We start from the raw sequence: 22,448 nt of genomic DNA, 5'->3' as shown, positions 1-22,448 counted from the left end.
TCGTCTGCTCGGCCCTCCCCGGGTTTGCTGCTGGTTCTTCCCGGGTTGGCTACTATCCCTTCCACCTCCGTGGAAGGGCGGTTCCCCCGGCCACATTCCCCACTTCCGCAGGGGAGTGGCACACCGCCGGCCGGCTTTCTGGGGGGGCTGCACAGGTGTTCCCTTAGATGTTCCCCTTAGATGTTCCTGGTGCATGCCGTCTCTCTCCTCCTTTATAGTCCTCCTCCGCCAATCCTAACTCGGCTGCCCACACGCCGAGTACGCTGCTCTCCTCCAATCAGGAGCAAGTCCTACAGTTTATTAGCTGAACTGGAGGCAGCTGTGTAGAAGCTGTTTTCTTCTCTCCCAGCGCCATATTGTGGGGGAGCAGATGCATAGAATAAGTCTTAATTCCAGTAACTTAGTCCAGTCCGGATTGCTCCCCACAGATCCCCCTTTCTTTTTATTTTTGGCGTTGATACGCGCCTGTCTTCGGTGTCCCGCGGCACACACTCTGCTCTACTTGCTAGAGTTGCCACAGGTTCTTACAAGTCCTATCAATCAGGCAAACCGAATCCGGGTCCTCTCTTCACCATGTTGTGAGGAGGTTTTTAGGCGCTGATGCGTGCCTGTGTTCGGTGACCTGCGGCTCATGCTCTGCTCTGCCCGCAGGGGCTTACAAGCCCTAACAATCAGGCAAACCGAATCCAAGCCTTCTCATTGCCGTATTGTGGGGGAGGCCTTACTGATGTTAATTCGTGCCTGTCTTCGGTGACCTGCAGCGCATAAGCTGCTAGCTGCCCGCAGGTGCTCATCGCCTCACTTAATCAGGCAGACCGAATCCAAGCTCTCTCATTGCAGTGTTGTAGGGAGGCCTTTCTATTTCTCTATTTCTCTATCCCCGGGCATTCCTATTTCTCCCATTTTACTTCTATCTTCCAGCATTCCTATTTCTCTCACTTTGCTTCTAAACTTCTATTTCTCTTATCCCTGCAGCTTCCCGGCTCTGCGCCGCTTCAGCCAGCGCCTCTCTCATCTGCGCGGCTCGGCTTTGCGTGCACACTCCGCGGTCTCGCACTTAACCCTTTCGCGTCTGAACCACGGCCTTGCGCCAACCCTGCGTTTCCTATGTACTTGAGCCCCACACGCTCTGTCTGCGCGCGGCAGCCTCCGCGAGTCACACAGCGTAGCTTACGTGTCCGCCACTAGCATTCAATCTAAGTTCCCCGGGCTAGCCTGGCGAATTCAACCCAGCTTACGTCTCCGCCCCACGGTTTGGCTTCCCGTCCTTTGCTCCCCGGGCTAATCAGACGGATCCCAATCTGGCTTACGTTTCAGCTTCTGGTTTCAACTTTTCGCCCCCTATTCCCGGGCTAACTTGAGAATCCCAAAGTGGCTTTCGTATCCGCCTCGGCCTGCCCCCTGCGGCTTCAATTTCCCTAACATTTTTCTCTACCCGGTATGTTTCCCCAAGCTTTCCTCCAACAATACTCCTCCCTCATTTCTCCTGGCCTCTCCCCACAGTCCGCGTCCGAATCTGTTTGTTCTAGCTTTCACTTTCGCTTTCGACCTTAAAGATTTCTCCCAGCTTCCCCCCGTAGTCCGTATCTGAGTCTATGCCTAGGCTTTCAATAGCTTCTTCCGGCACCTTTTTCGTCCGGCTTTTCCCTAGGCTGTTTGCTAGTCTCTCTCTCCGATATTTTCCCTAGGCTGTTTGCTAGTCTCTCTCTCCGATATTTTCCCAGTTCTTCCCGTTTCTTCCCTCCTAAGTTTGCTTTCCGTCCTAGGTTTCCTATCCGAGTCACGGCACCATTATGTCGCTCCCCCTCTTCGTGGAGGAACGACACAGGACCCTGCGCTGTTCTTTCGTCTGCTCGGCCCTCCCCGGGTTTGCTGCTGGTTCTTCCCGGGTTGGCTACTGTCCCTTCCACCTCCGTGGAAGGGCGGTTCCCCCTGGCCACATTCCCCACTTCCGCAGGGGAGCGGCACACCGCCGGCCGGCTTTCTGGGGGGGCTGCACAGGTGTTCCCTTAGATGTTCCCCTTAGATGTTCCTGGTGCATGCCGTCTCTCTCCTCCTTTATAGTCCTCCTCCGCCAATCCTAACTCGGCTGCCCACACACCGAGTACGCTGCTCTCCTCCAGTCAGGAGCAAGTCCTACAGTTTATTAGCTGAACTGGAGGCAGCTGTGTAGAAGCTGTTTTCTTCTCTCCCAGCGCCATATTGTGGGGGAGCAGATGCATAGAATAAGTCTTAATTCCAGTAACTTAGTCCAGTCCGGATTGCTCCCCACAGTGATCTCCCTTGCCCCTATCAGGTTTGCTCCCCTTGCACCTCTTCAGAGATGTTTGTCTCTTGCCCAGTTTGACTCCTCATCATAGCACTTAGCCAGATCTATTATTTGCTTGTTTTTGATTGTCTCTTTCTCCACTGGAATGTGAGCTCAAGGAAGGCAGGGCTGTTTGGATCATTGCTGTTTCCCCTGGTCTTTCTCAACAGCGCCTGCTGTGTCACAGGTGCTCAGTAAATACTTGTTGAATGAATGAGTGACTGTCTGGATTAATGAATGCGTGCATGCCTGAGTATACAGTGTCTGTATAGCAGCCCAGTTCCAGAGCAGCATCTGAGGTGGAGAAATGCAGCTGGAAAGGAAATTAGATCTTTAATTTCTGTTTTCCTAGATGTGTTGTCCTGTCCAGGATCTTAGCCCATAGCAACAACCTGTGTTAAAGTCTTTTTTCTCCTGTTTTCTAGTAACCCAAACTCTTGCATGCCATTAATTCCTCTGACCTAGACAGGAAACTGTCTTCTGTGCCGTTCCGTCCCCACCATCCTGTGCTGTTGGTGCTCTTACTTTCCCAGGAAATGAGGGGATCTGGGAAAGGACAGTGATTGTCCTTTTAACCTTAGGGCTCATGTCCTTCCTTTGGGTGGAAGTAGGTAAAGGAAGGTGGTATAAAGTGGTTGCTCATGTGTTGGTCAAAAGGCTGACCCTACAGAGAAAACTGAAGCCTGTGAATGCTACATTAATTCCCACATTAGATGGATTTCTGTGATTCATCAAGTACCAGATTAATTGGCTTTTTCCAAGGTACTTTAATTATGCCTTTTAATGTTTTTGTCCTCTGTACTTGGAAATATATGCTTTTGTAAGCCTCAGAACGCTTGGTATTTTTTCCATGTACTAACTCCATAATGATCTGCCATGATATTAGTATAGGATTCTTAGCTCTATTCATCATGGCAGGTGCAGCACATTAGCACCAAAAAATTAGACCATAATGCAGCAATGGCTTATTGAAAACAAACATAAATATCTCATAAAAGCTTAGAATTTCCTTAAGACAGTAACATCACTTCTAAAGAGCTTTCATCTGTTTCCCTAGAAAAAAATGATAAAATATTTAAGACATAACATGGCTCTGTATATCATAAACTGTGGTTCTTTATGCTAGGTGGCTTTAAATTTATTTAGGCAGGTACCCTTTTTTATATTCATACCTCACAAATGGAGCCTTTTATCATTTGTAATGTTGTTGTTGCCATTTTAGTAAATGAGATGGTTTATGAGCACTGTTCATCAATGAAACGAATGGCTTTCGTATTATCATTTACATCAGCTGGTTAAGTGATGTAACTGTGATAGTACCTGTTTATTTGTGCTCTTCCCCCTCCTTGTCTTGTTTTTCTTTACTCAGCTGATGATTTGCTGTTTATTGAGTAGCCTTGTTTCTTCTCCCTCTCCACTCCCACCCAAGATGGAGGAAAGGAAGTGCTGTCCATGCACCAGATTCTCCTCTACCTCCTGCGGTGCAGCAAGGCCCTGGTGCCCGAAGAGGAGATTGCCAATATGCTTCAGTGGGAGGAACTGGAGTGGCAGAAATATGCAGAAGAGTGCAAAGGCATGATTGTCACCAACCCCGGCACGGTACATTCTGGAGTTTGTACACTCAGATGCTGAATGCTTCATAGAAACAGTAACAGCACGTTCTACACACACACACACACACACACACATTTTTTAAGAGATTTATTTATTTATTTGAGAGGCAGAGTTACAGAGAGGGAGGGGCAGAGAGAGAGAGAGAGAGAGAGAGAGGTCTTCCATCCACTGGTTCATTCCCTAAATAGCTGCAACAGCTGTCTTGGGCCCATCCAAAGCCAGGAGCCAGGAGCTTCTTGGTTTCCCATGCAGGTGCAGGGGTTCAAGCACTTGGGCCAGCTTCCTGTTTCTCAGGCACATTAACAGTAAGCTGGGTTGGAAATGGAGCATCTGGGACATGAACCAGCTCCCATAAGGGATGGTGGTGCCACAGGTCCCACAGGTGCCACAGGCAGAGACTTAACTTACACAGTGCTGGCCCCCATCCTAAACGCTTTAAGTTCCCCTTGCTTTGTGTCTTTGAGGACTTGGAAGCAAAATTAGTAAAACAAGTATTACAATTTAGACATATTTACCAGTGGATTCATTCTGCCTAGAGTTAGGAACATTTTTAAGGATTTGCATACCTGTTTCAGTTGCCTTCAGAAAGGTTGTAGAATTTTTAGTCTTACTAGGCATATTAGAGAGTACCTATTTCTCCATGCTGTTTATACCAGAGTCAAGAAAAAACAATTTGATAGAAAACAAAATTATGTAGTCCAGATATGTACTTACTTTGGTTTCTAGTATAAACTGATATTTATTTATTTATTTGAAAGAGTTACATAGAAAAGAGGTAGAGAGAGAGAGAGAGAGAGAGAGGTCCTCCATCTGATGGCTTACTCCCCAATTGACCGTAATGGCTAGAGCTGCGCCGATCCGGAGCCAAGAGTCTCCTCTGGGCCTCCCACACGGGTGCAGGGGCCGAAGGACTGGGGCCATCTTCCACTGCCCTCCCAGGCCATAGCAGAGAGCTGGATCAAAAATGGAGCAGCTGGGTCTTGAACTGGTGCCCATATGGGATGCTGGTGCCTTAGGCCAGGGCGTTAGCCGGCTGCTCAACAGCTCCAGGCCCTAAACTGATATTTTAAATAAATGCTTATTGAACATTCATGTTTTTATTTATTTAAAAAAAGTGATAGGGGAGAGGCAGAAAGATCTTCCATCTGTTGGTTCACTCCTCAAATGGCCATAATGGCCAGGGCTGAGACAGGCCAAAGTCAGGAACCTGGAACTTCGTCTGGTCTCCCACATGGATGGGAGAGGCATAAGTGCTTGTGCCATTTTCCACTGCTGTCCCAGGTGCATTAACAGGGAGCTGGATTGGAAGTGAAGGAACTGGGACTCTAATTGACATTCTGTTATGGGATGCTGGCATTGTAGGCAGAGGCTTAACCTACTGTGCCACATGCTTGCCCCTCATGTTTTCTTTTTAATTGCCTATTAATATTATTTGTCTGATTTTCTTGTGTGTACTATTTTTTTAATCAAACCTTTGCCATAATTACAAATGTTTACTATTTTTCTTGTTGACTTCTTAAAAATTTATTTTTAAAAATTAGCTTCTAATGTTAATTTTTGAAACAAAAATATTTTTAACAATTAAAAGATAACTACTCATAAAACAGAACATTTTCTTCATATTCTTTTTTTCTCAAAAATATGTTATTTCATAAATTATATTGGCATCTTATATATTGGCATCTTACCAGAGTAGAATTCTGCAAAAGCAGGGTAATTTATTTAAACAAAGCTGTTGTTTTTTAAGAAGTTGCCAACTGCTTAATAGCCTTGAATCATAAAACACAAACTCTGGATCAACTTTTTGTCACATGACAGTAACATCTGCACAGATAAAATGTTGCCATTTGCAAATAAAACATTCCAGTTAATCCTGATTATTTTAAATAAATCCAGAAGGTGCCGGCGCCGTGGCTCAATAGGCTAATCCTCCACCTTGCGGCGCCGGCACACCGGGTTCTAGTCCCGGTTGGGGCGCCGGATTCTGTCCCGGTTGCCCCTCTTCCAGGCCAGCTCTCTGCTGTGGCCAGGGAGTGCAGTGGAGGATGGCCCAGGTGCTTGGGCCCTGCACCCCATGGGAGACCAGGAAAAGCACCTGGATCCTGGCTCCTGCCATAGGATCAGCGCGGTGCGCCGGCTGCAGCGGCGGCCATTGGAGGGTGAACCAACGGCAAAGGAAGACCTTTCTCTCTGTCTCTCTCTCTCACTGTCCACTCTGCCTGTCAAAAAAAAAAAAAAAAAAAAAATCCAGAAGGTGAAATGTTTTAATAAAAATGTTTAAACATGAAACTAGTTTAAAAACTAGAAATATACAAATTTTAGTGTAATTGAAAAATTATGCAATTTTACTGTAATTTTTAACATGACTTTAAAAGAAGTCTATGAGGAGTAACACTATGAGGGTAAGACTAAATTTTATCTTTCCTCTATAAACAGTTGCATATTTAGAGCTGGGTGAGAAGACGGGGTGATGGTGGTAGACATGTTGTTGTTCTTGCTTGTTCCTTTGGAAGGGTCTCAGGTTCTACACTGGATACTTTGGGAGCATGTTCTCTCTTGGCTTCCTTCCATGGCATAAACATTCTTGAAATTCTAGAATCAGATAGAGTTTTCAACAAAAACCAAGGATGCTCTGACCTATCCCTTCTCATGGGCTCCAGGCAAAGGGCCCAAGAAACTGCAGTTTGAAAAAAAAATCCACAAGTGCTTCTGATCCTCGCATTGCTTGTTTATTGCCTTTGGTGTAGTTGTCATTCCCCTCTCACCATGATCTTTCCTGCAGGGACCGCATTGTAAGGCATGTGCTAATGAAGTTTCTGTGTTATAAAAGATATTTGCCCAGGTAAAAACCCAAAGCATAAACATACAAAAGGAGTCTGTGGTGAGTGCAGGGGACCAGTCAGTTAAGTCTAGCATTTTAGGAGAGATCACTGGGCCAGGCCTCCCAGAGATGCTTTGTATACACTCTGAGCTTGAGGAGTAGACGATGTGTAAAATTTAGTGGTGTGGTTAAGTGTATATCCTTGAGAAGCTGTAAGGTCAGTTTTGAAGATAGTGGTGGAGCCAGATTAGTCAGGAGGAAAGGTTTATAGTGAGAAACAGATTAGGGAAGGTGAACTTGGGTGTTAGGAACGTATTGAAGTTAATTCTGTTTTAGTATTTATCCAAAGGTATATTTAAAGAAGGGAGAAGTTCTAAAAATTCATGAAAACATCCTTTCCTTACATCCTTTTGAGAAGTGTACAAGTTACCCATCAGGGAAGGTAGACACAATATTACATTTCATTCTCTGTTTTGAAAGATTGTCCAACTTGCTTTGAAAGATTGTCTAACAGCAGGAATATTGGGAAATTTATTAAATCTTTCAAGCCATTATGGTCACATTAAATACTTTATTGCTGCACAACTTACAAATTAATCTTCATCCCTAAGCACTTTGTCATGGAATGCTTTGGTCATTAGTGAGAATGTTTTTTATTCTTACACAAAGATGGTATGATAGATGTTGTAGGGTCTGGTCAGAGTCTGGAACTTACTTCATTCCCTGCCTCACTCATAAATTCAGAGATAATGGAGACATTTCAGATCACTGTTTCTTCTATCAATACCACAGTATAGTGCTTAAAAATCACAGAAGCATGAAGAATACAGCAGCATTCTTTGATGACACAATTCTCTTTTAAAAAAGTGTGTCCTAGGAGTGGGTAGTGTAGTGGTTAAGTTGGAAAACCTGCATCCCATATTGAAGGGCATGGGAGCGATTCCCAGCTCTGCTTCCAATCCTCACTTCCTAATAATGTGCACCCTTGCAGGAAGCAGGCGATGACTCAGAGTATGTGGGTCTTTGCCACCCATGTGGAAGACCCAGATTGATTTCCCAGCTCCTGATCCAGCCCTGGCTGTTGTGGGCATTTGGAGAGTGAATCAGCAGATGAAAGATCTCTGTCTCTCTGCCTTTCAAATAAACTTTTGAAAAGTAGAATGTTTTTAATGTATCCTGTTACTTTTATGTACAAACTACGAACAAAAACAATTCTTAGACCTAAACCATATGTTGCTACTATTTATTGATAGGCATTTAAGTAATTTTATTTTAGGTTACCTGTGAACAAAATCTTCTCCAGTTATTATTTTTGGGAACAGAGGTCAACTTTTCAAGATGCTAATGAAATTTTGAGTATTAAGTGACATTTAAATATTCTTTAAGAGCTTAAAGATTTTCTTTCTTTATTTGAGAGGTAGAGTTACATACAGACAGAAGGAGAGACAGAAAGGTCTTTTTTTTTTTTTTTTAAAGATATATTTATTTATTTGAAAGAGTTACAAAGAGGAGAGGCAGAGAGAGACAGAGAGATCTTCCATCTGCTGGTTCACTCCCTAATTGGCCACAGGGGCTGGAGCTGTGCCAATCCAAAGCCAAGGAGCCAGGAGCTTCTTCCGGGTCTCCCACATGGGTGCAGGGGCCCAAGGACTTGGGCCATCTTCTACTGTTTTCCCAGGCCATAGCAGAGGGCTGGATAGGAAGTGGAGCAGCTGGGTCTCAAACCAGCACCTCTATGGGATGCTGGTACTGCAGGAAGTAGCTTTACCCGCTACACCACAGCACTGGCCCAAGAAAGATCTTCTATCCATTGGTTCGCTTCCCAAATGGCTGCAGTGGCCAGAGCTGGGCTGATCTGGAGCCAGGAGCCAGGAGCTTCTTCTGGGTCTCCCACAAGGGTGCAGGGGCCCAAGGACTTGGGCCATCTTTTACTGCTTTCCCAGGCCATAGCTGAGAGCTGGATTGGAAGAGCAGCAGCTGGGAAATGAACTGATGTTGACGCTTCAGGTGGAGGCTTAGCCTACTACACCACAGCACTGCCCCAAGTTTGGGTTTTTAAACTAATGTGAATGGATTTACACAAATCTTTCCTCTGTTAGCTGCTTTTATTTGTCAGATGGCTGATTGAGGCTGTGGTTGTAGATCTGTCTGGTGACCACTTTATCTCAGTTGTTGAAGGCTTTTTCTAGTTTTTGCATTGAAACCCCTCTGTCCTGGACAACACAGGCCTCCAGCTAGACTTTAGTTGTTGGGTGATGTTGTGGGACAGAATGAAACCTACTGACCTCTATGTGAATCAGTCTGTAGCTGTAGCTTCTTAAGCAGCTGAGCCTAGGACCCTCAATGTACTTATAAGAATTAAGTGTAATTAAGGACTGCCCAGAGAGTTGGTTACAAGCAAGAAAGCTTCTAAAACATATTTGCCATGATTTTACTATCTTCTCACCATTTTAAGCTTTTAGGATGAACAACATACCACAAATACTTCAGAAAAGAACCAACACTTTATTTTTTCCTTTATTAGACATGAAGCAAAAAACAAAAAAGAATATGAGGCTTTCTGTTAAAATACTAAAGTGTCCTATGTGGACGTAAGAGAATCTTAACTACATGGCTTTTGTACTGCCATACCTTCTAATTTAAAGGTGTAGAATTAAAGGAATACACACAAGGTACACTGAAACCAATGGGAAAATTTTTCCTGATAGAGGCATCTGTCTGTGCATCCTAAGTAGAAGTAAGCCATCAGTTGACATGTGGAATTAAAGTAGAGTAAGGTCGCACATCTCTTTCCTGGGATGTGGAATTTTCCTCTGTGTCTTTGGAGAGGTTAAGGGAAACTTACATCTGACTAGGTGTCCTTTTAAAAGTTTAATTTTAAAAGGTTTCTATGTGGATTGCAAAAAAGGACAAAGTCATTGTTCGTTATGCCAAATGGCATAGACTCATGTACAGCGATGACATTAGAGTTTTAATATAGTATAGCCACCATGATTAAAGGATTTTAAATGACATTTTCCCTTTGGGGACAAGGCTTTCCTACAAGTAAACCCTATTAATTTCTTCTCTACTTAGGTTAAAGTCAATATTCAAGATACTTATGGGAATAAATGGTTTTGATTTTTCTCTCTAGAAACCAAGTTCTGTCCGCATCGATCAACTGGATCGTGAGCAGTTCAACCCTGATGTGATTACTTTTCCGATTATCGTCCACTTTGGGATACGCCCTGCACAGTTGAGTTATGCAGGAGACCCACAGTAAGATATTTCTCAGTGTTTGTCTTAGCCAATTTCACCTTCTACTAACAGTTGAATTAACACCCTTTGGTGGACATTTTCCTTTTTAAAATTTAAGACCTGAAATGAGCCATGTATCCAAATTCAGATTACCAAGTCAAACATGTTTTGGTCGCTCTGCACAATGATTTTACATACATATTTGCCAGAAGTTACTATTCAGTAGATTATTCTTGGCACCATTGGTCAGCATGTGTCCTGAATGTTTTTAAACTTTAAGGAACTCCTTGTCACTATAATAATTATTATTGTTATTTTTATTTTTCCAGTGCCTTCTAGAGGAAAGTAGCATCATATTGGTTCCTAGCACTGCTGAATTTATGCAGAGTTTTATTTTTAGGGGCATTTGAGAAAGAGCTCAAGATCCCATGTAGAGTCAAGGGTCGTATTGGACATAGGAGCCATGACTTCTGACTCTTAGAATTGATGTCACATGCCACATTTTTTTTTTTCCAGCTAGAATGATAGTGTTTTTCTGGGGTAAAATGAGGACATGTGGGAATGGAGATAGTACCATTATATTCAGGAGTGTTTGGATTTTTCTACCTTGTTAAACAAAGAGTTTCTTAATTTTTTTTAAAAAAAGAAGGATTCATAATGGGAGAAAAGGGATTGGGAGATTTTCAGTTCATAAATACAGTTCTGGCTGACATATACTAGAAGAGGCTAAAGGGTTTTGTTCTTTTTTTTTCCCCTTTGGATAAAAGTATGAAGCAGTGAACCAGGCACTGTGTAAGTACTTCTTTCTTTCCTCCATTCTCTAAAAAAATGTTATCAAAACAGGAGAAATCCAGTTAAGACCAAGAAAGGAGCAGTTTCATTAGAACAGCAAATCTTGTGAGAGTCCCTTCTTAACGAGAAAAATGTTAGTAGAATGGGATCAGGCTCTCTTCACCTCTCAGACGGCAGGGCTGAGGTAAAGGACTGCCTGTTCTCTTCTTCCAGGACACTTTTTTGTTTGTTGTTTGTTACAGTAAATGCAGATTGGTGAATACCATTTGACTTTTCCCCTCTTCAGTGGAGAAATGGAAGCTTCTTGACCCTTCTTGGCACAAGAAGGGTTTTCTATTATGCTCTACGCCCAGCAATATTCCAATTAAAGAAGGGGCTTTTTTTCCAACTAAGGGAATACTTTATATCTAAATAAAATCTGTCACTTTGAAAGAAGTAGCAGTGAGAGAAGGGACATTTTTCCTTTGATTAGAATAAGTTTGTGTATGTTTTCTTTGGGATTCTTTCTGGAGATTCATCAATAGAGTCACATCTCAAGTTTAACCAAAATAAGCAACAATGAATGTAATCACCAGGTTCGTGATGCCTCTTGGCTGTCCTGACCCTCAACACCAAAATTATATCTTTCCTTAGAAAGGTTTGCTGCCTCTAAGGATATTCAAAAGAATGTGATCTATGGTCAAGCAAGCCTAATAAAATAGCTGGCTTCACTGCACTTTAGATTTGCCTTCTCTTTACCTGAGGTGTCTGCTTGTCTGTCTTCTCCCATAGGTACCAGAAACTGTGGAAGAGCTATGTGAAACTTCGCCACCTCCTCGCAAATAGTCCCAAAGTCAAACAAACTGACAAACAGAAGCTGGCACAGAGGGAGGTTGGTACTGGGCCTTGTTCCTTGGTGGTTAGTGGTCAGGTTCATTTCTATATTGTTGCATTGCATTCTACTTCTAAAGTAAGATGAAAAAACACTTTTTGTTTGTTTAAAGATTTACTTATTTATTTGAAAGTCACAGAGAGAGGGAGATAAAGCGAGAAAGAGGGAGATACAGGGAGAAAGAGGTCTTCTATCTGCTGGTTCACTCCTCAAGTGGCTGCAATGGCTAGGGCTGAGCTAGGCTGAGGAGCTTCATCTGGGTCTCCTACATGGGTGGCAGGGGCTTGAGCACCATATTCCGCTGCTTTTTCCATGCCATTAGCAGGGTGCTGGATCAGAATTGGTAAATGAACTGACAATCATATGGGATGTTGGCATCGTAAGGACAGTTTTACCTGCTTGTAGCATAATGCTGGCCCCAGAAAAACACTTCTTAAAAAAATCATACTTCACTCCCTTTCCCTTATTAATATACTGATTTTTAAAATTTTTAAATTTTTTTATGTTTTTATTTTAATTTTAAGAGTGAATGGATTCATTATCAACTTAGATTTGAGTGAAGTTGCACCTGTGGTAATATAAGGGCAAGGCTTTGAAGATGGGAAGGGTATTTAAACTGCAGCTTTGTCACTAACTGTGACTTGAGCCAGTCAGCCTCCTTACATAGGAGAGAACTAACGTTGCAAGACTAATTGAGCTGCTCCTCTGTTGATGTACACAAGACAGAAGTGGCTGTATGGACATCTGCCATACTCCACTTGGCGTCACTCCGGTGGTGTTTGCCTGTAGGAGGCACTCATCAATGGTTAAGTGAAGGTGGAGATGGTGGTGGTTCCTGTTGTTATTGTGAATTCCTGTGAGATTGTTAAAAATTGCAAAGACACGTATGTATGATTTTTTAAATAATTATTTGAAGGAGAGTGAAAGGGAATGGTTAATTTGTTGATTCTGTCTCACAAGTGAAATTTTAGATTTTCTTTTTCAGTAAGATGTGCCCTTATAGCAAGGATTTTTGTAAGGGTTTGCAAATCAGAAGGCAGCATTTTGAATTATGGATTGCAGGTTAATTGTCTGTCTTAGTTGTAAATGGTAACATGAGGCTTGATAAAAATACGATTTTTACATGCTGATTTTAAATCCCAAACACCACATTTCATTTCTCTTAGCAGCGAAAGGACATGCCAGAATGTTTGAACATGCCAGAATGGTAGATTTGATTTAGTTTTTTTTTTCATATTTAGTTAACAGGAAATTCTGCCTTACACCCAAGGCTATGCACATCCAGGCCTTCATTTCAAGTAAAATATTATAATTTTGCATGAAGAGCTTTGAGTACCAAAATATAATGGTGATATTGGATGAATCCAACTTTTAAATCTGCTGCTGGATGTTGGGCTTAATATTGTTTTGCAACTGACACGTTACTCATCATAATGAGTTCTCTTCTAGGAAGCACTCCAGAAAATACGCCAGAAGAATACAATGAGGCGAGAAGTAACAGTGGAGCTCAGTAGCCAAGGATTCTGGAAAACTGGCATCCGTTCTGATGTCTGTCAGGTGATGACACTTCTGAACTCAGTTATGCCCATGTATCTCATCTTCCAAAAGGCATCTGGCACTGAGATCTTCCTAATTGAGAAGTTCCTGTGGAACTCGCTACCTTGAAACTAAATGGATCACCAGCCATAAATTGTTTTCTGTCATTTGAGTTTTGTTTTTGTTACTTGGTTGTGTGTGTGTGTGTGTGTGTGTGTGTAAGGGGAGCAGCTTACTTGGTAATTAAATTCTCTGCATTGTGGGTGAAGACAAGTCTGTCCCCCAGATGTGCCTGCCTGTGTGCAGCATCGGGATAGGTGCTCCAATCAGAGAGAGAATGCAGCAGCCACACAGATAGGATGGTGTGTACGAGGATGTACTGAGGATGATGTGTACGAACTTTCCAGGGCGATGAGTCCGATTCATATTGCAGAGAACTGAAGGAGTTAATGAACAGAATCAGTGTTCATTGCGTATTTGAGCCAAATGACATTGTTTTTTCCTTGGGTTTACTCAGTAGAGAAACATTTCAGCTTCATATCACTGACTCGTTGATAAGCATTTTTGTTTTTCTTTTGGATGGAATTTATACCAGATTAGAATATCCCCCCAAAAGAGTATATTCTTTGCTTCCCAGTTGGTTCTTTTGTCATCAGTGAAATTGGTTGCACTACATGGGAATTAGCAATCATGAAATGAGGACACAGGCTGGGACAGGTAATGCAGTTGGCTATTGGCTGTAGTCAACCTTTTGGAAGAATATTTCCAGGCTTCCAGTGACCTGTTCTTATGGATAGCATGTGTTGTAATAAGTCTGGTAACTTCTGTCTGTTCATGTCATCAGAATGATTTTTAAAAAAGTCAAAGTTGATACTTATTGTATTGAACAGTGGAATTTAATCCTGTAAGTGAAACGATTGCCATACAATTCATTTCCAAAGTGATATGCAGAGCTAACAGTTTCCACATTAAAATGAATGGCTGTGGATGCAGTACCGCTAAGTAGTTTGAGAATAATCTACAGAGATGGCCAGCTGCATCCACCAAGTCCTCAGTTATTTGGGCAGTTGTCTGATGTGAGCTGTGGGTATTTCTCCTCATGGCTATCTGAAGCCATGTTACGTAGTTTTCCTGGTTGCTAGTGTTTCTACAAAACCAACATTGTGTCAAAGAACAATGAGCAGAGTGCTAGACAGTCTGCTCAAAATCTGGTATCTTAGCGATGAGACAGGGTTGATGGTTTCAGAGGTCACAAAATTGTGGAGCTTTAAGAACTGGAAGGGACCTTAGAGATTTGTAGTTTGATGGTTTTAAAACTCATGTTTTTGCTTAACTGTGAGAAACAAAACCTCATGGAACCCTAATTTATAAAAGCTAAAGAGTAACTGTTTGATTGATGGGTGATAGGTGTGTAGAGCATATTCCGCTTTCTTTGATTTCTCTTCCATCTTACGTAGCAGTGCCTAAGGCAGTTGTTCCATTGAACACGTTTGTTGTTTTTTTTTTTCCCCAAACATTGAGCACTTTTTCCTGCCTTTCTTTTGGTAAAACGAATAGAGGCGCTAAATGATCTCTTCCAGTACAGTTTTGTGTGTTGCAGCCCTTTCACTCTGTGGCTCCTGAGCTGGATTAGAGGCAGCTGGAAGACTAAGTTATCTGTCCCTCTCTCTGTTGTGTTCTGCATTCTGTTTGGAGGGTGATCAGCAAAACAGCTTAGTCCCCTTGACTGACTGGTGAGGGCGAATGGGTCCTGATGAAGCCCCTGCAAAGGTGGATGCTGCTCCCTCTGCGAAGCTCTCGCTCTTCCGGGGAGAGCTGCCGTCTGTTTAGGGGCTGTGCTGCCCTTCTCCGGCCCGCTTGCTGCAGGTCTTTTGAAGATTTCAGTAGAATCACCCTCACATGTAATTGACTTGATAAAGAATGTAAATTGCTGCCTTGAGTTCATATACTGAATACCGAAGGAATTGCTTTATGGTTTGGCAAAAAAGCGCGTTGACAGAAGTGGAAGAAAAGACGTCTGAGCACGCTGGCAGTGAAGCTGCGGGGGCAGACGATTCAAAACGTAGACCTGTGTTTTGGTGACCAAAATCAAATCATTGCCAAGCATTCTGTGGCTGACAACTTGAAGTGAACAGATGAAGGATCTGTTCACTTTGATATATTCTATTATTTTATCATCACTGGATATTCTTGGCATTGTGAAAGTAAATTATTAAGTACACTGAACTTAAAGCATTGACATATAGAATGCAACCTTTATTGGAGCAATTTAGCTCAAGTTTTATTTTTAAAATTTTTACTTATTTTTCATTTTATTTGAAAGGGAGAGTGAGAGATCTTCCTTCCACTGGTTCAGTTCCCAAATGCCCTTGACAGCTTGGGTTGGGCCAAACCAAAGCCAGGAACCTGGAGCTCTGTCTGTTTCTCCAATATGGGTGGCAGGGACCCATGTACTTGATCCATCATCTGCTGCCTCCCAGGGTGCATATTATCAGGAGGCTGAATTGGAAGCAGAGGAGCTGGGACTCAAAGCAGGCACTCCAGTGTGCAATGCAGGTATCCAAGCAGCATCTTAACCACTATGTCAAAGGCTAATCTCAGTTAAAATTTTAAATTCAGAAACCTAAAGTAAGGTAAAATGATATAGGAGAATAACAAGGGTAAATTAATGTTACTGACTTTCTACTCAAAATGAATATTTTTACAATGAAAATTTTGATTATATTTATTTATAGTCTTCCCTGTTCTAGATTTTTTTTTATTTTTATTTATTTATTTATTTTTGACAGGCAGAGTGGACAGTGAAAGAGAGAGAGAAAGAGAGAAAGGTCTTCCTTTTGCTGTTGGTTCATCCTCCAATGGCTGCCGCGGCTGGCGTGCTGCGGCCGGCGCACCGCACTGATCCAATGGCAGGAGTCAGGTACTTATCCTGGTCTCCCATGGGGTGCAGGGCCCAAGTACTTGGGCCATCCTCCACTGCACTCCCTGGCCACAGCAGAGAGCTGACCTGGAAGAGGGGCAACCGGGACAGAATCCGGCGCCCCGACCGGGACTAGAACCTGGTGTGCCAGCGCCGCAAGGCGGAGGATTAGCCTAGTGAGCCGTGGCGCTGGCCTAGATTTTTTTTAAAGATTTATTTATTTGGGGGCCAGTGCTGTACCATAGTGCATAAAAGCTGCTGCCTGCATTGTTGGCATCCCATATAGTTGCCAGTTTGAGTCCTGGCTGCTCTGCTTCCGATCCAGCTCTCTGCTATGGCCTGGGAAAGCAGTAGAAGATGGCTCAGGTGCTTGGGTCCCTGTGCCCATGTGGGAGACCTGGAAGAAGCTCCTGGCTCCTGGCTTCAGATCTGCACAGCTCTGACCATGGCGGCCAATTGGGGAATGAACCAGGGGATGGAAGACCTCTCTCTTTCTCTGCCTCTCCTTCTCTGTGTAACTCTGACTTTCAAATAAATAAATAAATTTTAAAAAAGATTTATTTATTTGAAAGAATTATGGGGGTGGGGGAGGGAGAGCGAGTGAGCACGCTTCCATCTGCTGGTTTATTCCCCAAATTGTTACAATGGCCAGGGCTGGGCCAGGATGAATACAGTTGCCAGGAGCTTCATCCTTGCTTCCCATGTGGGTGCAGGGTCCCAGGCGCTTGGACCGTCTTCTGCTGCTTTCTCTGCTGCGTTAGTAGGGACTGGATTGGAAGTTTAGCAGCCGGGACTCGAGTTGGTATCCTTATGAGAACCTGCACTGCAGCTTAACCTGCTGTACAACACCAGCCCTTCCAGATAGTTTTAAGGTGGTAATTCATTTTAAGAGTGCAGGAGTAAGTAAACAACATGATCATACAAGCCCTGGGCTCTACAGTGAAACCAGTTAAATCCTTTATTCCATTGGTACAGATGGAGAGATCTTCTACCCACTAGTTTACTCCCAAATGCCCACAATGGCCAGGGCTAAGCTGAAGCCAGGAGCCAGGGGCTCCATCTGGTTTTGCCATGTAATAGGAACCCAAATACTTGGGTTATTATCTGCTGTCTGCCACATGCATTGGCAGGAAGCTGAATTAGAAGTGGGGGAGCTGGGATTCGAACTGACATTCTGAAATAGGATGTGGGCATCCCAAGCAGTGGCTTAACTCACTGCTTCCTAGCACCCTTATTGGAATCTTTATGTGGTGTTTTATTTGTGTGATATAAAGGTCCTGAACAGTTGTCCTTAAATTACAGAGGTTAGTCAAATGTTTTGCTTGAATTTTTTTAATCTTAAAATTCCTTGGGTAAACAGTAGGGGGCAACAAAGGCGTTCTCTCCAGATGAAATTTTCTAGCAAGTAGTATTAATTACTAAACCTGTATGAAGCCGGCCGGCGCCGCGGCTCACTAGGCTAATCCTCCGCCTTGCGGCGCTGGCACACCGGGTTCTAATCCCGGTCGGGGCGCCGGATTCTGTCCCGGTTGCCCCTCTTCCAGGCCAGCTCTCTGCTGTGTCCAGGGAGTGCAGTGGAGGATGGCCCAAGTGCTTGGGCCCTGTACCCCATGGGAGACCAGGATAAGTACCTGGCTCCTGCCATTGGATCAGTGCGGTGTGCCGGCTGCAGCACGCCGGCCGTGGCGGCCATTGGAGGGTGAACCAACGAAGACCTTTCTCTCTCTCTCACTGTCCACTCTGCCTGTCAAAAAATAAATAAATAAATAAAATAAATAAATAAACCTCTATGAATATGTTGTAGAGGCTGTTTTCAGTCTCATTTCTAGAATCAGGTAGTCTTTACATTCTTTGTGAATATAGTCCTCTTCTATGCCAGTGGCTGCCTACCATGTTAACAGTCATCCATGTTCACTTTTTTTATTGTTTACTTTAGCCTTATTTGGCCCTCGTTATTCTTGCCATAAAGATTTTAATAATAATATTGAATATAGTTTGTGGCTTTTTTTTTTTTTTTTTTTGACAGGCAGAGTTAGACAGTGAGAGAGAGAGACAGAGAGAAAGATCTTCCTTCCGTTGGTTAACCCCCCAAATGGCTGCTACGGCCAGCGTGCTGTGGCCGGTGCGCTGCGCCGATCTGAAGCCAGGAGCCAGGTGATTCTCCTGGTCTCCCATGCAGGTGCAGGGCCCAAGGACTTGGGCCATCCTCCACTGCACTCCCTGGCCACAACAGAGAGTTGGCCTGGAAGAGAGGCAACCGGGACAGAATCCGGCGCCCCGACCGGGACTAGAACCTGGTGTGCTGGCGCCGCAGGCGGAGGATTAGCCTATTGAGTTGCAGTGCCGGCCTAGAACATTTCAAAATAAATGCATTTAGAATTTTTGGTAATGAATAGAATTTGAGAAAAATTTAATGATATGAAACATTGAATAATGCTGAAGCCTATGAACAGATAGGCTTATACTCAGTTTACCCAGTTTTTGCTTTTTTAAATATTTATTTGTTTATTTGAAAGGCAGAGTTACAGAGAGGTCTTCTGTCTGTTGGTTCACTCCCCCAATAGCCACAACAGCTGTAGCTGGACCAGTCTGAAGCCAGGAGCCAGGAGCTTCTTCTGGTCTCCCACATGGGTGCAGTAGCCCAACGACTTGGGCCATCTTCTGCTGCTTTCCCAGGCCATAGCAGAGAGCTGGATTGGAACTGGGCAGACAGGACTTGAACCAGTGCTGATAGGGGATGTCAGCACTGCAGATGGCGGCTTTACCCACTATACTACAATGCCAGCCCCTTATACTCAGTTTTACCAGAAAAAAAGGCTAAGTGCTTCTGTAAAATCCTTGTTTTTTTTTTTCTCTCTCGTTGGTGGCTGATTGATATAGAATCTATTGTTTATTAGTAATAATTGCTCGTAAGTTGCTGGTAAAGTATTTCCATGTGCGCTTTACGTCCACCTGGAATTTCCTGTCGGAGTGTTGGTTTGAGTTTGAAGTGTAATAGGCCCAGGCTTCTCTAGTGCAGTTAGACTGTCCTTTTGTGCTCGCCAGGGAATTAGGTTGTGCAGCACCTGCTCCACTTAGGGGCACATTTGTAGTGAATATAGGACGTTGGTTTGGGGGTTCTTCCCATTCTCAGGACTGTCAAAAGCTCTGCCACTTCATTTCTTTCCTCAACACAGATGCTGAGACCACATGGCCCTTTGTCCCCATTATGATTCATGGGGATTTCTTGTCATGGAGCTTTCATGTAGATACTGTTTATAGGTCTTTGGTTTTGCACCACTTTTGTGGGAGAATTGGAGGAGATTTAAAAACTGTACATTGCCATTCTCTCTCTTTTTTTAAATGAAGGTAGTTGCCAGGCATGAATTAGGGGGCAAAATAAAGATGCTCAGTGAATACTGTCTTACGGAGTCTCATTTGGAAAGAGAAACTGGCTCTGTCTGGAGCAAATTTAGAAGTAGCAAAGTGATTCAGCCAATTGACACCAGAAAAAGATTAAAGAAAATAAAGTTTGAGTTAGCAAAGAGAAGATGTTGGGATCATGCCTTGAAACGTATTTTGTTTGTTTCCAGGGATAGAGCTAGGGTCAAAGGGGTAAGCTTCCAAGGAGGCAGATTTGGGCTTTAAGTTTATAGTAATTTTCTGATAACCAGCAGCTCCTAAAGGATGGTGTTTCTCTTTATAGGTAATGATTCTGACAGGAGGTATCAAAAATGAGCAGTTCTCAAGGTTGTGAGTTCAGCCTTGAGAAAGGGAGCTGCCCGCATGGTCCTCATGGCCCATCCGCCTTGGGCTGCTCACATCAAACCCATGCAAATTAAATGGCTGGAAAATGACACTCCATTTTGGTTATGTGCTTTGTTTCCATTTTGTTGTTTCAAAATACAGCACTTATAAAAACAAAGTGGACAAAGTGCCAATAATCCAAATCATAATGTTATATCTTTGGAGTGCCCTTGATGGCAAAACAGTGTCTTCATTTTTTTCATCTTCCACAAGTATTGTAAGGCCATGCACATGGAGGTGCTCGATGTCTATTGAATTGAACTGGAAGAAAGACTTTCTTGATTAAATATCCTGTTTGGTAGAACTAATCTTTCTTTGTAAGTTGATATTACAGGAAACTGGTTTCTGTACTTTCAAGCAAATCCATTTTCATGTATTTTTAAACAATGCCAGCTTAAAATACTTTGAAGACTGAAATGATATAAAGCACAATGCCAATCATTCGGTGGGCTGTGCCCATCCTCCAGGTTCTAATGAATAAGAATGAATCCTTCATTCTCCTGAATTCTAGGGAAACATTATTTTTTAAAAAGGAGAAAAGGTATGCTTCCCATGAAATCATCTCCCAAAAAGGAATGTATAGCCAAATGAAAAGTGATTGAAGCAAAAATATAAGTTCCATGTCCTCAGGTGCCTTGACTGCATTGGTGGTTTTATAAAAGTTGTCTTCAGAATGTTAGTTCAGTAAATGTGAAACCCAGCATGGCTTTGGGAGATTGTCTGATTGAGAAGTTGTTACCCTAAGCATAGTAATTGGTTTCAGGGATTTGTGAACCCATTAAAATTACACATACCTTTTGCCAAGGTTGTGCACAGGGGCATTCTTCTTTTCTTTTCCTTTTTTTTTTTTTTTTTTAAATTCTTCCAAGTAGCTTGACCCTAAAAAAAAGTTTCAGAATGAATGAGTCCTGCTCTGTATGACAAGGAGGTACAGTAATGTGTGTGACTTACTTGAAGCTACCTTTGCTGGCTATGGATGGAACCTGGGCTCCTTGAAGGAGAGCTAACAAGCCATGTTCTAAAGCACACATTTTGCATTTGTTCTTTTAGTCCTTTTAGCTTTCCCTGAAGTAGCTATATTCATTACCCCCGTTTTACAGGTAAGCAAAGTGAAGCAGAGAGAGAAAATCACTTGCCTCAAGTCACACAGTGAGTGAGTAGCAGACCAGGATTTAGATGTAGGCCTTCGGGTTCCACACATTAGACCTTAATGGCTTCAGTACACATCCCTCATAGAGATTCCCAGGGTGTACTGCATCCAGTAAACTGGTTCAGGACTTTGTGAGATGGAATTGGGAATGTGAAAATAGTTCTTGGTGGTTGTAAAGTAAAGGAAGCATTTTTATAAGTTCTTACAGAGTCGGACTTATTATTTTTTTCCTAGCATGCAATGATGCTGCCGGTTCTGACCCATCATATACGCTACCACCAATGCCTGATGCACCTGGACAAGTTGATAGGATATACTTTCCAAGATCGTTGTCTGTTACAGGTAAGATTACTCTCCTATAGACTCAGAAAATAGAGAGATAGGAGTTGTTCATGTTTTAAGTTACAAATGATGCATGGGTCCTGTATTCTTGGAGGTGGGAAAGATTTTTGGAAACCTGACTCTCTTTGACTCTGTGGTTGCCTTTACCACTTTCAGACTCTCACATTTATTTGAGTTTAGCCCTTAAAGAACTAGACTAAAGTTGAAGTCTGCCTGTTGAACCTGAGCATCCTCTTCCAGACTTTCCTTTGTGGCTCTTCTCTGCAGGGGCTGAGTGTTCTAATTCTCCTTTGAAACGCGTGGACTTTTAGGTTTGTTTTCAGCAGGGCGCTTATACCAGAGCTCTGGAAACTTGATAACTGGAGATGAGCTGGAAAGATCAGGGCTTAATATTTGGCTAGATAGAGAGCTCCCTTTCCAGTTTCCTAGGATTATAGAAAGATGGTGATAGTGTGCTGAATTTTAAGACTGAACTTACTTCACTGAAATTTTAGCTGGCCATGACTCATCCAAGTCATCATTTAAATTTTGGAATGAATCCTGATCATGCCAGGAATTCTTTGTCTAATTGTGGAATTCGGCAGCCCAAATATGGAGACAGAAAAGTTCATCATATGCACATGCGGAAAAAAGGTATGTTTGGATGCCTCAGATTCTGCTTTTCTGTTTTGGTCCAGTTTCCCATTATGAATGATACCCCCCAGGGATGATTCTCCTGGAAACTCTCATCCTCCCTGGAGCTTCCTGACCCATACAAAGTAACATTCACTTTGAGCAGAGCATTGTCGTAAGGATGGATGAATTTTTTTAGGAAAACTTTATTCTGTTGAAATAAGTGCTTGTTTTAAGTAATTGTTTATTAAGCTTTCAGACATGCAGATCTTTTTTTTTTTTTTTTTTTTTTTTGACAGAGTGGACAGTGAGAGAGAGAGACAGAGAGAATGGTCTTCCTTTGCCGTTGGTTCACCCTCCAATGGCTGCCGTGGCTGGCGCGCTGTGGCCAGCGCACCGCGCTGATCCGATGGCAGGAGCCAGGTACTTATCCTGGTCTCCCATGGGGTGCAGGGCCCA

The 22,448-nt window shown here is 43.1% G+C and overlaps 1 protein-coding gene across 4 annotated transcripts in view; it reads left to right on the top strand.

Annotated features, from left to right (window-relative positions):
- DROSHA (drosha ribonuclease III) overlaps positions 1-22,448 on the top strand; it is a 135,207-nt gene that overhangs the window by 59,209 nt on the left and 53,550 nt on the right. For 3 of the 4 annotated variants that reach the window (XM_008262091.4, XM_008262093.4, XM_002714097.5), the window contains 6 exons: positions 3,738-3,907; positions 9,877-10,001; positions 11,544-11,643; positions 13,093-13,200; positions 21,270-21,377; positions 21,872-22,010. In XM_008262091.4, the coding sequence (XP_008260313.2) occupies positions 3,738-3,907; positions 9,877-10,001; positions 11,544-11,643; positions 13,093-13,200; positions 21,270-21,377; positions 21,872-22,010 (750 nt within the window). The remainder of the gene's footprint in view (positions 1-3,737; positions 3,908-9,876; positions 10,002-11,543; positions 11,644-13,092; positions 13,201-21,269; positions 21,378-21,871; positions 22,011-22,448) is intronic. The other variant, XM_008262092.4, reaches the window with a different exon arrangement.

Source organism: Oryctolagus cuniculus, chromosome 14 (genome assembly GCF_964237555.1).
Source record: "Oryctolagus cuniculus chromosome 14, mOryCun1.1, whole genome shotgun sequence".
NCBI lineage: Eukaryota > Metazoa > Chordata > Mammalia > Lagomorpha > Leporidae > Oryctolagus > Oryctolagus cuniculus.
Note: the sequence above shows the minus strand (reverse complement) of the source record. Positions and strands in the feature narration are given on the sequence as shown.